This window comes from Hemibagrus wyckioides, linkage group LG08 (assembly GCF_019097595.1).
Source record: "Hemibagrus wyckioides isolate EC202008001 linkage group LG08, SWU_Hwy_1.0, whole genome shotgun sequence".
Taxonomy (NCBI): Eukaryota; Metazoa; Chordata; class Actinopteri; order Siluriformes; family Bagridae; genus Hemibagrus; species Hemibagrus wyckioides.
The window spans coordinates 23,704,326-23,724,311 of NC_080717.1; the positions used below are offsets into that span (position 1 = coordinate 23,704,326).

Consider the following 19,986-nt stretch of genomic DNA (forward strand, 5'->3'; position numbering starts at 1 on the left):
GGATAAATCGGTTTATGATGGACGTTACGAGAAAGTCTGAACATTTTTATCTGATAGCGTGACCTTTGATAGTTGCTTATCTGTAAAGATATCGGAGTGAGATCATAAATGCAGAGGGTAAAACCAGGGCATGAAAAAGCATTTTTTTACTGAAGAATCACTGATGTGATGTGAAGAGCTTCGTGGAGGCTAAAAAGTTTAATTATTAGAATAAAAAACAATCAAATTAGTTAAATATATGTATAATGTTAAAAAATGATGCATGTTCAGTAATGATTCATTGTTTCGTTTTTACTTTATTACTTTTTTTTAAAAAAAAAGTCAGAACACCTTAAAAGGTCCAGATTGTGGTCGATGTTTTCCTTGAAGCAGGTTCTTCTCCGGTGAAAACACGGCACGTGTTGGAACCGACGTCATGTCTGATCTCGGGAGGGGTTTGTGCTATGAAGAGGATAAATCAGCGACGCCTATCTTCGGTAAAGTTTGTGACGTTCTGAAACAGAGAGCTGTGTGTCTGTATTCAGAGTAAGTCTGATTAATACTCTCCTTTAACAGTCGAGAAATGGTGATTTATTTACCGTAGCCAGTTCTGAGCGGCCTTTTGTTGTGACATCGCTTTCCGAGTCGGAATTCCAGGTTGAAGTCTCTGGATCTTTTCGAGTCAGAGGTGGTGAATTTGCGAGCTTTACCATGGCTTTAAGTGGAAAGATTGGAAAACCACAGACAGTACAGAAGTCAGTGAGTGTGAGATGAGTGTGTTTTGCATTTTAATGTGATTTCATTTTGCGAACTAAAGCAGATGAAGTCGTGATGAATTGAAATCTGTGACGAACGTGATGGTGAAGGAGACACGATAAGGAAATCTCCTCAAAGCTCCTGCTGAAGCTCGAGTGTCTTCTTGTCTTAAGCAGAGTGAAAAAAAAAGAAACGTTTATGGAGTTCATCAGCAGTTTTACAGTGTAATCCGACATGCAGACTCCGTCACCATCACACCATCCAGAGGTTTCAGGATCAGTGATGAGAAAACCGAGACGAACCTCGTGTAACGGAGCATCGCTATGCAACTGAGCTTACATCTATTGAACCTCTGAGATTTTCATGATAAATAACAGTGAATGAATAAACATGAGCATTAAACATTACACCATAATGCTGCTACATTAATTCGTCGTTAAAACAAAGAACTCAGGAGGAAATAACATGCAGGAAATTTGTTAGATGCGTTTAAAAATGCTTTTATATATATATATGTATATATTAGTGGTGGGCCATCAGTGCCAGCAAGGCCTTCTCTGCTGGCCTAAACAGCAGTGATCTGAATCACTGACTTGCATTTTAATATATTTAATATATTTTTCCATGAATGTGTATTAAATTATTCCCAATAGTCTATTCTCTACATTTCATAGCTTTTCTCTCGGTTGCGCTGCTTCCAGTAGTGTATATTTATGATAAGAGTATTTATCCAATCATATTTCAGCCAGTGGCTGACATCATGTGTCACCAGGGTGAAAGAAATCCTTAAAGCCTTCAGAATCATTAGTGCAGGCGCCCATAGCTTAAAATAAGTGGCGATGAAATTGTTCCATTAACCAACCAGATTTCGAGTTGGCGTCACTGGGGGCATCTAACAGGCATACGATTACGTCAGCAATTTCCTGTCCTTTGATTGGATAATTGGAGTAGTCCGAGGCAGCGAACCGCACAAACTAAATAAAATATATATATTTTAACTCACAGTGGCTGACAGGAGAAGAAATGGATTTGGTCGCAGACATCCTTACAAATGCATTTTCAAGGCGGACTCTAATAAAATGGACTATTCCTTGTGAGGTGTGAAATACTGTCGCCTAATTTCTTTTTTAACTTTGCCAAAAGTTTGTCAAAAGTTTGGACACACCTTTTAATTCAATGTTTTTTGTTTAGGGATTTATTTTCTACATTCTATAACAATACTGGAGATTTCAAAACTCTGAAATACCACACATGGACCCCATAAGTAATCCATATGTAATGACAACAAAAAACAGTCAGTTGTTATTTTACGAATGTAAAAGGTCACGAAGGTCAGGTGTTCTGGAATAGTTCTTGCAAGAACAGTATTGTCAAGTGCATTTGCAAAACCCATCAAGCACCATGATGAAACTGGCTCACATGAAGACCATAAAAGCAAGACCAAAACTGACCTCTGCTGCAGAGGAGAAGTTCATTTAGAGTTACCAGCCTCAGAAATCGCCAATTAACAGCACCTCAGATTAGAGGCGTTATGAAGGCTTTACAGAGCATCAGTAGCAGACATATCTCAATATCCACTGTTCAAAGGACATTATTGTATTTTGGCCGCCTTCAGCATTGTTTTACAATGTAGAAAGAAATAAACATCAGGAAAGAGCATGGAATTAGAAGGTGTGTCCTTCTAAACACAGGTGTAGTGTGTGTGTGTGTGTGTGTGTGTGTGTATGTATATATATATATATATATATATATATAATCACATTAATTAATCTGATTTATTCAGCGATTTTGTTATTAGTAATCTTGAAGGTGGATTTTTTTCCCCTCCCTCAACATAAATCAGAAGAAAAAGGTGAACCAGAAAAAATCAGAAAAAAAGATGAACAGAGTTCTGAATTTAATGCACAAAAAAGCACATGACATCAAAACAACCGAAAACATATCAGGACAAAAGAAGTGTAAGATAATCAACAAAACCCTCTCAGTATAAATAAAGTGTGTTGTTGATGATGACGAGAGAGAAACAGACTTGTGTTCATCTTTTTATTACAGTTTCTCAATATTTTGGATGATGCTACACAAATAATCACAAAATTAAATAAACTTCGTAACCTGACGATCCACATGACACACACACACACACACACACACACACACACACACACACACACACACACACACACACACACACACACACACACACACACACACACACACACACTCTCGCTGCAAACTAAAACGCTGGCGGATTCAGTGTTTTTGGCCCCTAAATTAAATGCAGTCTCAGCAAAAAGAGAAGAGTGTTAAGTGACTCCAGCATCAGAACGGAGACAGACTTGGCACTTTGATGTTGATGTCTCCGATGTTGATGTTACGAGGGATTTCCGGAAGGTTCATGTTTTTCACAGCTGAAACGGCTCGAGCAGGAGCGGCGGACAGCCCACCCTGAGGGGAGACGACCACAACAACATACAAATAATCTACTCATATACTGTAACCCCATTTTATTTCTGAAACAGCGCTTTAAAATACCAAAAGATGAAATTATTTATTATTTTTTAGCCAGAGAACTGTAATGTGGTTCACTGAAGCAACAACAACAACAACAACAAAAAAGTAATAAATAAAATAAAAATGAATCCTGATTTGTTTGGTTGTTGATTATTTATTCATTTGTTTGGTTGTTGATTATTTATTCATTTGTTTGGTTGTTGATTATTTATTCATTTGTTTGGTTGGTGATTATTTATTCATTTGTTTGGTTGTTATTATTTATTCATTTGTTTGGTTGTTATTATTTATTCATTTGTTTGGTTGGTGATTATTCATTTGTTTGGTTGGTGATTATTTATTCATTTGTTTGGTTGGTGATTATTTATTCATTTGTTTGGTTGTTAATATTTATTCATTAGTTTGGTTGTTGATTATTTATTCATTAGTTTGGTTGTTGATTATTTATTCATTAGTTTGGTTGTTGATTATTTATTCATTAGTTTGGTTGTTGATTATTTATTCATTAGTTTGGTTGTTGATTATTTATTCATTTGTTTGGTTGTTGATTATTTATTCATTTGTTTGGTTGTTGATTATTTATTCATTTGTTTGGTTGTTGATTATTTATTCATTTGTTTGGTTGGTGATTATTTATTCATTTGTTTGGTTGGTGATTATTTATTCATTTGTTTGGTTGGTGATTATTTATTCATTAGTTTGGTTGGTGATTATTTATTCATTTGTTTGGTTGTTATTATTTATTCATTTGTTTGGTTGTTATTATTTATTCATTTGTTTGGTTGGTGATTATTTATTCATTTGTTTGGTTGTTGATTATTTATTCATTTGTTTGTTTGTTGATTATTTATTCATTTGTTTGTTTGTTGATTATTTATTCATTTGTTTGGTTGGTGATTATTTATTCATTTGTTTGGTTGTTATTATTTATTCATTTGTTTGGTTGGTGATTATTTATTCATTTGTTTGGTTGTTATTATTTATTCATTTGTTTGGTTGTTATTATTTATTCATTTGTTTGGTTGTTATTATTTATTCATTAGTTTGGTTGGTGATTATTTATTCATTAGTTTGGTTGGTGATTATTTATTCATTAGTTTGGTTGGTGATTATTTATTCATTAGTTTGGTTGGTGATTATTTATTCATTAGTTTGGTTGGTGATTATTTATTCATTAGTTTGGTTGGTGATTATTTATTCATTAGTTTGGTTGGTGATTATTTATTCATTAGTTTGGTTGGTGATTATTTATTCATTAGTTTGGTTGGTGATTATTTATTCATTAGTTTGGTTGGTGATTATTTATTCATTAGTTTGGTTGGTGATTATTTATTCATTTGTTTGGTTGTTATTATTTATTCATTTGTTTGGTTGTTATTATTTATTCATTTGTTTGGTTGGTGATTATTTATTCATTTGTTTGGTTGGTGATTATTTATTCATTAGTTTGGTTGGTGATTATTTATTCATTAGTTTGGTTGGTGATTATTTATTCATTAGTTTGGTTGGTGATTATTTATTCATTAGTTTGGTTGGTGATTATTTATTCATTAGTTTGGTTGGTGATTATTTATTCATTTGTTTGGTTGTTATTATTTATTCATTTGTTTGGTTGTTATTATTTATTCATTTGTTTGGTTGTTATTATTTATTCATTTGTTTGTTTGGTTATTATTTATTCATTTGTTTGGTTGGTGATTATTTATTCATTTGTTTGATTGTTATTATTTATTCATTTGTTTGGTTGTTATTATTTATTCATTTGTTTGGTTGGTGATTATTTATTCATTAGTTTGGTTGGTGATTATTTATTCATTTGTTTGGTTGGTGATTATTTATTCATTTGTTTGGTTGGTGATTATTTATTCATTTGTTTGGTTGGTGATTATTTATTCATTTGTTTGGTTGTTAATATTTATTCATTAGTTTGGTTGTTGATTATTTATTCATTAGTTTGGTTGTTGATTATTTATTCATTTGTTTGGTTGTTGATTATTTATTCATTTGTTTGGTTGTTGATTATTTATTCATTTGTTTGGTTGTTGATTATTTATTCATTTGTTTGGTTGTTATTATTTATTCATTTGTTTGGTTGGTGATTATTTATTCATTTGTTTGGTTGGTGATTATTTATTCATTTGTTTGGTTGTTATTATTTATTCATTTGTTTGGTTGGTGATTATTTATTCATTTGTTTGGTTGGTGATTATTTATTCATTTGTTTGGTTGGTGATTATTTATTCATTTGTTTGGTTGGTCATTATTTATTCATTTGTTTGGTTGGTGATTATTTATTCATTTGTTTGGTTGGTGATTATTTATTCATTAGTTTGGTTGGTGATTATTTATTCATTAGTTTGGTTGGTGATTATTTATTCATTAGTTTGGTTGGTGATTATTTATTCATTAGTTTGGTTGGTGATTATTTATTCATTAGTTTGGTTGGTGATTATTTATTCATTAGTTTGGTTGGTGATTATTTATTCATTAGTTTGGTTGGTGATTATTTATTCATTAGTTTGGTTGGTGATTATTTATTCATTAGTTTGGTTGGTGATTATTTATTCATTAGTTTGGTTGGTGATTATTTATTCATTAGTTTGGTTGGTGATTATTTATTCATTAGTTTGGTTGGTGATTATTTATTCATTAGTTTGGTTGGTGATTATTTATTCATTAGTTTGGTTGGTGATTATTTATTCATTAGTTTGGTTGGTGATTATTTATTCATTAGTTTGGTTGTTATTATTTATTCATTTGTTTGGTTGTTATTATTTATTCATTTGTTTGGTTGTTATTATTTATTCATTTGTTTGGTTGGTTATTATTTATTCATTTGTTTGGTTGGTGATTATTTATTCATTTGTTTGGTTGGTGATTATTTATTCATTTGTTTGGTTGGTGATTATTTATTCATTTGTTTGGTTGTTATTATTTATTCATTTGTTTGGTTGTTATTATTTATTCATTTGTTTGGTTGGTGATTATTTATTCATTTGTTTGGTTGGTGATTATTTATTCATTTGTTTGGTTGTTATTATTTATTCATTTGTTTGATTGTTATTATTTATTATTTATATACTGTAAAAAACACCGAACCTCAGATCTTCTGCGTTTATTATAGAGGAAGTGTTCAAGTATTAAACTCTGCAACTCTGAGTTTCACTCTAGAAAATCATTTACACTCAAGTGTGTGTGTGTGTGTGTGTGTTTGTGTGTGTTTGTGTGTGTACTCACCTCCGATTTCTCCATACGGTTCTGCAGCTCAACCTGAGCAACAATTTCATTCATGTTGGTCTCAAGCACCATTCCCCCCATCACCACCTCCTGTAGGATATAGTGCACCTACACACACACAGTAATACACACAACACTGCTGTAATACACACACACACACACACTGTAATACACACACACACACAAGCCCCCTTGAACACACCTGAACTCTTGTTCAGATTAGAAATGTGAGATTGTTGTTGGGAAAGTCACTCCATAAATTAGATAAATCACTTCCCATCACACAGAGAGCTCATAAACCCACAGCTCAGATTAGATTCAGTGAAAAACGATAGACTTCTGTAATACACACACCACTGCTGTAATACACACACACACACACACAGTAATACACACAACACTGCTGTAATACACACACACACACAGTAATACACACAACACTGCTGTAATACACACACACACACACACAGTAATACACACAACGCTGCTGTAATACACACACACTGTAATACACACACACACACACACACACAGTAATACACACAACACACAACACTGCTGTAATACACACACACAGTAATACACACAACACTGCTGTAATACACACACACTGTAATACACACAACACTGCTGTAATACACACACACACTGTAATACACACAACACTGCTGTAATATACACACACACACTATAATACACACACAACACTGCTGTAATATACACACACACTATAATACACACACACAGTAATACACACAACACTGCTGTAATATACACACACACTGTAACACACACACACAGTAATACACACAACACTGCTGTAATATATACACACACTGTAACACACACACACACTGTAATACACACAACACTGCTGTAATATACACAACACTGCTGTAATATACACACACTGTAATACACACAACACTGCGGTATCACACACACACACACAGTAATACACACAACACTGCTGTAATATACACAACACTGCTGTAATATACACACACTGTAATACACACAACACTGCTGTATTACACACACACACAGTAATACACACAACACTGCTGTAATATACACACACACTATAATACACACACACACACACACAGTAATACACACAACACTGCTGTAATATACACACACACAGTAATACACACACACAGTAATACACACAACACTGCTGTAATATACACACACAACACTGCTGTAATATACACACACACACACACACACACACACTGTAATACACACACAACACTGCTGTAATATACACACACACTGTAACACACACAACACTGCTGTAATACACACACATACACACACACACTGTAATACACACAACACTGCTGTAATATACACAACACTGCTGTAATATACACACACTGTAATACACACAACACTGCGGTATCACACACACACACACAGTAATACACACAACACTGCTGTGATATACACACACACTATAATACACACACACAGTAATACACACAACACTGCTGTAATATACACACACACTGTAACACACACACACACACACACAGTAATACACACAACACTGCTGTGATATACACACACACTATAATACACACACACAGTAATACACACAACACTGCTGTAATATACACACACTGTAATACACACAACACTGCTGTAATACACACAACACTGCTGTAATATACACACTGTAACACACACACACACTGTAATACACACACAACACTGCTGTAATATACACACACACTGTAACACACACACACACACAGTAATACACACAACACTGCTGTGATATACACACACACTATAATACACACACACAGTAATACACACAACACTGCTGTAATATACACACACTGTAATACACACAACACTGCTGTAATACACACACACACTGTAATACACACAACACTGCTGTAATATACACACACACACACACACTGTAATACACACACAACACTGCTGTAATATACACACACACTATAATACACACACACAGTAATACACACACACTGTAATACACATACTGCTGTAATAATACACACACACACACACAGCTTTAATGTATCATTACTTTAGACTGATGAATTAAATCTCGCATCAAACACACTGCTGATATTCACCAGTGTGTATTATCAGGAGTGTGTATTATCAGGAGTGTGTATTATCAGGAGTGTGTATTATAAGCAGTGAATAAAAACATCGTCATGGCAACAGTCATATATATAAAATATATAAGAGAAAAGATTAGTAAATCAAATACACACACACACAAACACAAATACACACAAACACATACACACTGTCTTAACGATTAAAGCAGTATGACAGAAGTGTGTGATGTTTATGACTGTGTGTGAATCAGCAGCTTTGTGGAATGTTCTAGAAGGAACCTGAGTGGATAGCTAATGTAAAGCAGGAAGTGATGTCATACTCACTTTGTCCATGTGGAAGATCAAGTCGAGCTCACACACGTTCTCAAAGCATTTATCCAGAGTCTCCACAAACACCTGCATCGTAACACACACACACACACACAACATGTCCATGTGTATAGAAATATTCACAAAAACATTATATCGTAATATTAAATATTTAAATGTGAATAAAAAACAGAACAGCTGAAGAAAATCTCTCAATAATCAAATCTCTATATTTATAGTGTATTTTTATCTTGGCTGAATGAAGACACTGTAAATAGTGGATCATGTGTGATGATGATGATGTGTCATGATGATGATGATAATGTGTGATGATGATAATGATGTGTGATGATAATGTGTGATGATGATGATGATGTGTCATGATGATGATGATGATGTGTGATGATGATAATGATGTGTGATGATAATGTGTGATGATGATGATGATGTGTCATGATGATGATGATGATGTGTGATGATGATGATGATGTGTCATGATGATGATGATAATGTGTGATGATGATGTGTGATGATGATGATGATGATGTGTGATGATGATGATGATAATGTGATGATGATGATGATGTGTGATGATGATGATGATGTGTCATGATGATGATGATAATGTGTGATGATGATGATGATAATGTGTGATGATGATGATGATGATGATAATGTGTGATGATGATGATGATGTGTCATGATGATGATGATAATGTGTGATGATAATGTGTGATGATGATGATGATGATAATGTGTGATGATGATGATAATGTGTCATGATGATGATGATAATGTGTGATGATGATGATAATGTGTGATGATGATGATGATGATAATGTGTGATGATGATGATGATGTGTCATGATGATGATGATGATAATGTGTGATGATGATGATGATGTGTCATGATGATGATAATGTGTGATGATAATGTGTGATGATGATGATGATGATAATGTGTGATGATGATGATGATGTGTCATGATGATGATAATGTGTGATGATAATGTGTGATGATGATGATGATAATGTGTGATGATGATGATAATGTGTGATGATGATAATGTGTGATGATGATGATGTGTCATGATGATGATGATAATGTGTGATGATGATGATGATAATGTGTGATGATGATGATGATGATGATAATGTGTGATGATGATGATGATGTGTCATGATGATGATGATAATGTGTGATGATGATGATGATGATAATGTGTGATGATGATGATGATGATGATAATGTGTGATGATGATGTGTGATGATGATGATGATGATAATGTGTGATGATGATGATGATGATAATGTGTGATGATGATGATGTGTCATGATGATGATGATAATGTGTGATGATGATGATGTGTCATGATGATGATGATAATGTGTGATGATAATGTGTGATGATGATGATGATAATGTGTGATGATGTGTGATGATGATGATGATGATAATGTGTCATGATGATGATGATAATGTGTGATGATGATGATGATAATGTGTCATGATGATGATGATAATGTGTGATGATGATGATAATGTGTGATGATAATGTGTGATGATGATGATGATAATGTGTCATGATGATGATGATAATGTGTGATGATGATGATGATGATAATGTGTGATGATAATGTGTGATGATGATGATGTGTCATGATGATGATGATAATGTGTGATGATAATGTGTGATGATGATGATGATGATAATGTGTGATGATGTGTGATGATGATGATGATGATAATGTGTGATGATGTGTGATGATGATGATGATGATAATGTGTCATGATGATGCTGATGATGTGTGATGATGATGATGATGTGTGATGAGAATGTGTGATGATGATGATGATGATGATGATGATGCTGATGATGATGATGATGCTGATGATGATGATGATGATGTGTAATGATGATGATAATGTGTGATGATGATGATGATAATGTGTGATGATGATGATGATAATGTGTGATGATAATGTGTGATGATGCTGCTGATGATAATGTGTGATGATGATGTGTGATGATGATGATGCTGATGATGATAATGTGTGATGATGATGATGATAATGTGTGATGATGCTGCTGATGATAATGTGTGATGATGATGTGTGATGATGATGATGCTGATGATGATAATGTGTGATGATGATGCTGATGTGTGATGATGATGATAATGTGTGATGATGATGATGATGATGATGATGATGATGATGATGTGTGATGATAATGTGTGATGATGGTGATGATGCTGATGATGATGCTGATGATGATGTGTAATGATGATAATGTGTGATGATGATGATGATAATGTGTGATGATGATGATGATAATGTGTGATGATGATGATGATGATAATGTGTGATGATAATGTGTGATGATGATGATGATAATGTGTGATGATAATGTGTGATGATGATGATGATGATGATAATGTGTGATGATGATGATGATAATGTGTGATGATGATGATGATAATGTGTGATGATAATGTGTGATGATGATGATGATAATGTGTGATGATGATGATGATAATGTGTGATGATGATGCTGCTGATGATAATGTGTGATGATGATGATGATAATGTCTGATGATAATGTGTGATGATGATGATGATGATGATGATAATGTGTGATGATAATGTGTGATGATGATGATGATAATGTGTGATGATGATGCTGCTGATGATAATGTGTGATGATGATGATGATGATAATGTCTGATGATAATGTGTGATGATGATGATGATGATGATGATAATGTGTGATGATAATGTGTGATGATGATGATGATAATGTGTGATGATAATGTGTGATGATGATGCTGCTGCTGATGATAATGTGTGATGATGATGATGATAATGTGTGATGATGATGATGATAATGTGTGATGATAATGTGTGATGATGATGATGATGATAATGTGTGATGATGCTGATGATAATGTGTCATGATGATGATTCGGATGATGATAATGTGTGATGATGATGATGATAATGTGTGATGATGATGATGATAATGTGTGATGATGCTGCTGATGATAATGTGTGATGATGCTGCTGATGATAATGTGTGATGATGATGTTAATGTGTGATGATGATGATGTGTAATGATGATAATGTGTGATGATGCTGATGCTGATGATGATAATGTGTGATGATGATGATAATGTGTGATGATGATGCTGCTGATGATGATAATATGTGATGATGATGATGATAATGTGTGATGATGATGATGATGATAATGTGTGATGATGATGATGATAATGTGTGATGATAATGTGTGATGATGATGATGATAATGTGTGATGATGATGCTGCTGATGATAATGTGTGATGATGATGATGATAATGTGTGATGATGATGCTGCTGATGATAATGTGTGATGATGATGATGATAATGTCTGATGATAATGTGTGATGATGATGATGATGATGATGATAATGTGTGATGATAATGTGTGATGATGATGATGATAATGTGTGATGATGATGCTGCTGATGATAATGTGTGATGATGATGATGATGATAATGTCTGATGATAATGTGTGATGATGATGATGATGATGATGATAATGTGTGATGATAATGTGTGATGATGATGATGATAATGTGTGATGATAATGTGTGATGATGATGCTGCTGCTGATGATAATGTGTGATGATGATGATGATAATGTGTGATGATGATGATGATAATGTGTGATGATAATGTGTGATGATGATGATGATGATAATGTGTGATGATGCTGATGATAATGTGTCATGATGATGATTCGGATGATGATAATGTGTGATGATGATGATGATAATGTGTGATGATGATGATGATAATGTGTGATGATGCTGCTGATGATAATGTGTGATGATGCTGCTGATGATAATGTGTGATGATGATGTTAATGTGTGATGATGATGATGTGTAATGATGATAATGTGTGATGATGCTGATGCTGATGATGATAATGTGTGATGATGATGATGATAATGTGTGATGATGATGCTGCTGATGATGATAATATGTGATGATGATGATGATAATGTGTGATGATGATGATGATGATAATGTGTGATGATGATGATGATAATGTGTGATGATAATGTGTGATGATGATGATGATAATGTGTGATGATGATGATGATAATGTGTGATGATGATGATGATAATGTGTGATGATGATGATGATAATGTGTGATGATGATGATGCTGCTGATGATAATGTGTGATGATGATGATGCTGCTGATGATAATGTGTGATGATGATGATGCTGCTGATGATAATGTGTGATGATGATGATGATAATGTGTGATGATAATGTGTGATGATGATGCTGATGATGTGTGATGATGATGATGATGATAATGTGTGATGATGATGATGATAATGTGTGATGATGATGATGATAATGTGTGATGATGATGATAATGTGTGATAATGTGTGATGATGATGATGATAATGTGTGATGATAATGTGTGATGATGATGATGATGATAATGTGTGATGATGATGCTGCTGCTGATGATGATAATGTGTGATGATGATGATGATAATGTGTGATGATGATGATGATGATAATGTGTGATGATGATGATGATAATGTGTGATGATGATGATGATAATGTGTGATGATGATGATGATAATGTGTGATGATGATGATGATAATGTGTGATGATAATGTGTGATGATGATGATGATAATGTGTGATGATGATGATGATAATGTGTGATGATGATGCTGCTGATGATAATGTGTGATGATGATGATGATGATAATGTGTGATGATAATGTCTGATGATAATGTGTGATGATGATGATGATGATAATGTCTGATGATAATGTGTGATGATGATGATGATAATGTGTGATGATAATGTGTGATGATGATGATGATAATGTGTGATGATAATGTGTGATGATGATGCTGCTGCTGATGATAATGTGTGATGATGATGATGATAATGTGTGATGATAATGTCTGATGATAATGTGTGATGATGATGATGATGATTCTGATGATGCTGATGACAATGATTCTGATGATGATAATGTGTGATGATGCTGATGATAATGTGTCATGATGATGATTCGGATGATGATAATGTGTGATGATGATGATGATAATGTGTGATGATGATGATGATGATAATGTGTGATGATAATGTGTGATGATGATGATGATGATAATGTGTGATGATGATGATGATAATGTGTGATGATAATGTGTGATGATGATGATGATGATAATGTGTGATGATGCTGATGATAATGTGTCATGATGATGATTCGGATGATGATAATGTGTGATGATGATGATGATAATGTGTGATGATGATGATGATAATGTGTGATGATGATGATGTTAATGTGTGATGATGATGATGTGTAATGATGATAATGTGTGATGATGCTGATGATGATAATGTGTGATGATGCTGCTGATGATAATGTGTGATGATGATGATGTTAATGTGTGATGATGTGTAATGATGATAATGTGTGATGATGATGATGATGATGATAATGTGTGATGATGATGATGATAATGTGTGATGATGCTGATGATGATAATGTGTGATGATGATAATGTGTGATGCTGATGATGATAGTGTGATGATAGTGTGATGATAATGTGTGATGATGATGATGATAATGTGTGATGATAATGTGTGATGATAGTGTGATGATGATAATGTGTGATGATGATGATGATAATGTGTGATGATGATGATGATGATGATAATGTGTGATGATGATGATGATAATATGTGATGATGATGATGATAATGTGTGATGATGATGATGATGATAATGTGTGATGATGATGATGATAATGTGTGATGATAATGTGTGATGATGATGATGATAATGTGTGATGATGATGATGATAATGTGTGATGATGATGATGATAATGTGTGATGATGCTGCTGATGATAATGTGTGATGATGATGTTAATGTGTGATGATGATGATGTGTAATGATGATAATGTGTGATGATGCTGATGCTGATGATGATAATGTGTGATGATGATGATGATGATAATGTGTGATGATGATGATGATAATGTGTGATGATGCTGCTGATGATAATGTGTGATGATGATGTTAATGTGTGATGATGATGATGTGTAATGATGATAATGTGTGATGATGCTGATGCTGATGATGATAATGTGTGATGATGATGATGATAATGTGTGATGATGATGATGATAATGTGTGATGATGATGATGATGATAATGTGTGATGATGATGATGATAATGTGTGATGATAATGTGTGATGATGATGATGATAATATGTGATGATGATGATGATAATGTGTGATGATGATGATGATGATAATGTGTGATGATGATGATGATAATGTGTGATGATAATGTGTGATGATGATGATGATAATATGTGATGATGATGATGATAATGTGTGATGATGATGATGATGATAATGTGTGATGATGATGATGATAATGTGTGATGATAATGTGTGATGATGATGATGATAATGTGTGATGATGATGATGATAATGTGTGATGATGATGATGATGATAATGTGTGATGATGATGATAATGTGTGATGATGATGCTGCTGATGATAATGTGTGATGATGATGATAATGTGTGATGATGATGATGCTGCTGATGATAATGTGTGATGATGATGATGATGATAATGTGTGATGATAATGTCTGATGATAATGTGTGATGATGATGATGATAATGTGTGATGATAATGTCTGATGATAATGTGTGATGATGATGATGATGATAATGTGTGATGATAATGTGTGATGATGATGATGATAATGTCTGATGATAATGTGTGATGATAATGTGTGATGATGATGCTGCTGCTGATGATAATGTGTGATGATGATGATGATAATGTGTGATGATAATGTGTGATGATAATGTCTGATGATGTTGATGATGATTCTGATGATGCTGATGACAATGATTCTGATGATGATGATTCGGATGATGATAATGTGTGATGATGATGATGATAATGTGTGATGATAATGTGTGATGATGCTGATGATAATGTGTGATGATGCTGATGATAATGTGTGATGATGCTGATGATAATGTGTGATGATGCTGATGCTGATGATGATAATGCGTGATGATGATGATGATAATGTGTGATGATGATGATGATAATGTGTGATGATGATGATGATGTGTGATGATGATGATGATGTGTGATGATGATGATGATAATGTGTGATGATGATGATAATGTGTGATGATGTTGATAATGATTCTGATGATGCTGATGACAATGATTCTGATGATGATGATTCGGATGATGATAATGTGTGATGATGATGATGATAATGTGTGATGATAATGTGTGATGATGATGATAATGTGTGATGATGCTGATGATAATGTGTGATGATGCTGATGATAATGTGTGATGATGATGATGATAATGTGTGATGATGATGATGATAATGTGTGATGATGATGATGATGTGTGATGATGATGATGATAATGATAATGTGTGATGATGATGATAATGTGTGATGATGCTGCTGATGATAATGTGTGATGATGATGATGTTAATGTGTGATGATGATGATGATAATGTGTGATGATGTTGATGATTCTGATGATGCTGATGACAATGATTCTGATGATGATAATGTGTGATGATGCTGATGATAATGTGTCATGATGATGATTCGGATGATGATAATGTGTGATGATAATGATTCTGATGATGATAATGTGTGATGATGATGATGATGATTCTGATGATGCTGATGACAATGATTCTGATGATAATGTGTGATGATGATGATGATAATGTGTGATTATGATGATAATGTGTGATGATGATGATAATGTGTGATGATGATGATGATAATGTGTGATTATGATGATAATGTGTGATGATGATGATAATGTGTGATGATGATGATGATAATGTGTGATGATGATGATGCTGATGATAATGTGTGATGATAATGTGTGATGATGATGATGATAATCTTGATATGATGATGATGATTATGTTAATGTGTGATCATGATGATAATGTGTAATGATAATGATGATGATGATGATGATGATTATGATTCACCTGAATCAGGTCCAGAATGCCGAGCTCACTCTCAGATGAATCGACACAAAACACAAAGTAGAGCGTGGCGTAATGTCTGTAGATCAGCTTGTAGTCCGATCCACCAATCAGACTGAAATACACACAATACACAGAGTTAAACCCCACCCTCACGCTCGCCACTCATGCAGCTCATTTGCATCAAATGAAACTTTCCTCAGTTGTGTTACGTCACTAGCCCCCCCCACTCGGAGACACTAGCAGGAGCTGCTATTTCAACATTGGGACTGAAATCTCAACTCAAACTCAGCTGAACGAATCGCAACACTCTGAGTGTCGAACTGGACACCGGGTCATTCTTTATACTCTCTATATTTATTTATTTATTTATTTATTTATTCTGAATATATCTATGGTGCGCTCGGCCCTGAGCCATGTTGTTGGACCTCGTCCTGGACCGTCTCTCTGTTCTGTTCTGATAAATGCAGGCCGAGTCTCAGCACCCCGTAAGGAACTGTGTGAATTGTCCCTGCTGCTCAGGTCTGTGTCTGTAACTGAAGGTCTGTGTGACTCTGTGGGTTTCAGACTTCTCTGTCAGAGACTCAGACTAGTAAACCCCCAAAACATCACTTATTCAGCACAAAATATAAAACATGTAATATAAACAATATAAATCCCTTTTAGCTTTCGCTTTTTATTATTTTTTACCTGCCGCCTTCAAGGAAATTACAGACGTTATCATCTCTCTTAGACACCAAGTGAAACGTCTCTCTGATAATCTGCTGCTGCATGTCTTCTGCCTGAACACACACACACACACACACAATAATACACAAGTAAATACACACACACAGATATACAAATACACAAAAATACACACATTAATACACACACATGCACACACAGATATACAAATACACAAAAACACACACACACACACACACACACACACATATACAAATACACAAAAATACACACACACACAGATACACAAATACACAAAAATACACACACACACAGATATACAAATACACAAAAATACACAAATAAATACACACACACAGATATACAAATACACAAAAATACACACATTAATACACACACATGCACACACAGATATACAAATACACAAAAACACACACACAGATATACAAATACACAAAAATACACACACACACAGATATACAAATACACAAATAAATACACACACACAGATATACAAATACACAAAAACACACACACACATATACAAATACACAAAAATACACACACACAAATATACAAATACACAAAAATACACACATTAATACACACACATGCACACACACAGATATACAAATAAACACACAGATATACAAATACACAAAAATACACACACAGACACACACAGATATACAAATACACAAAAATACACACATTAATACACACACATGCACACACAGATATACAAATACACAAAAATACACACATTAATACACACACATGCACACACAGATATACAAATACACAAAAATACACACACAGACACATAAATCACACACACACATAAATACACACAGATACGCACGCACTACTTCCTGTTAACTCAGATCTTTTAAAAGCGCACTCACAAAATACTGATAGAATCTGATGAGTCTCGGTTTGCCATGGTTGTTAAAAATCAGAATTGCTTTGATCATCTTGTTTTCGGTGTTTTGTGCAAGTGATTGAAATCAATTTCTTCTGTCGGTCATAAAAACAACAAAATCAATGGCGGCTCCGGTTCAGACACAAGCACCCCGTCAAAATAAAAGCTCTCAAGCGCGAAAATAATTGTGTAAACAAATAAATAGTAAATATCATCGTTGATTATATGTGAGGTAGTGTATTGTATTTAATAAAAGCCAATAATCTTAATTATTGTATTTATTTGTTAATTATTTGTATTTATGTCTTTATTATTGTATTTAATAAAAGCCAATAATCTTAAACGTCATAATAAAATTATAATACAAGTAAACTAACATTATCAATATTATATCACATCAAAAACTTATTCTTAAGGGAAAAAAAAGAAGAAGAAGAAGGGCAAGAAGCCTTTATCACCACACATACATTACAGTGAAATTCTTTTCTTATATCAGAGTACAGTGCCCCTGGAACAAGGAAGGTTAAGGGCCTTGCACAACAATGGGGAGTTGGTGGTGCTTGAAGAACAACCCAGAGCTCACTGCCCCAAGTTTTCACATATCCCAGCTTATTATTAACCTGGGGTCAGAGCGCAGGGTCAAGCCAGGGTACCCCTTGCTCAGCTTGGCAATCTGGAGGCTTGAACCCCCAATCTTCTAATCAGTGATTCAGTGCCTTGAACACTGAGCCATCATGTCCATGCTATTATAAATCAATCATATAGATATCGTATATTAACAGAGAAAAAATAAATGTAAAAAATGATATTTTTATGCTTATTGTGTTTTACGGTTAAAATAGCAGACGTTTTAATTTGTTTTGTGAAATTATTGTGAAAATAAATATACTCTTTTTTAAACCATATATAAACTTTAGTTCAACATTTAACACAGTCTAATCATGAAGCTTAAACAGCTTGAAATTAGTACTCCTCTCTGCAATTGGACTCTGGACTTTCTCACACACCGACCACAGTCTGTTAGACTGGACAACCTAATATCCTCCACACTGGAGTTCCCCAAGGATGTGTATTGTCCCCTCTCCTTTACTCCCTCTTCACCCATGACTGCATATCTGTACATGCCTCTAACAGCATTATCAAGTTTACAGATGACACCACAGTGATAGGCCTGATCAGAGGTAACGACAAGAAGGCTTACAGGGAGGAGATCCATCACCTTGTGGCTTGGTGTGGGGACGACAACCTGGAACTCAACACCAGGAAAACAAAGGATGTCATCGTGGACTTCAGACGTGCTGGGAATCACACTCATGCTCCCATTCACATCAACAGAGCTGCTGTTGAGCGTGTACCCAGCTTTAAGTTCCT

At 34.0% G+C, this 19,986-nt stretch overlaps 1 protein-coding gene across 1 annotated transcript; it reads right to left on the bottom strand.

Moving 5' to 3' along the window:
- Positions 1-2,615: 2,615 nt before the first annotated feature.
- On the bottom strand, positions 2,616-18,828 carry ap3s2 (adaptor related protein complex 3 subunit sigma 2). The gene is made up of 6 exons (XM_058397299.1): positions 18,599-18,828; positions 17,697-17,788; positions 17,010-17,121; positions 8,916-8,987; positions 6,484-6,591; positions 2,616-3,180 (listed from the first exon to the last, which is right to left on the bottom strand). Exons 1-6 carry the CDS (start codon positions 18,665-18,667, stop codon positions 3,055-3,057), a joined length of 579 nt encoding a protein of 192 aa, XP_058253282.1. The 5' UTR covers positions 18,668-18,828; the 3' UTR covers positions 2,616-3,054.
- Positions 18,829-19,986: the final 1,158 nt, after the last annotated feature.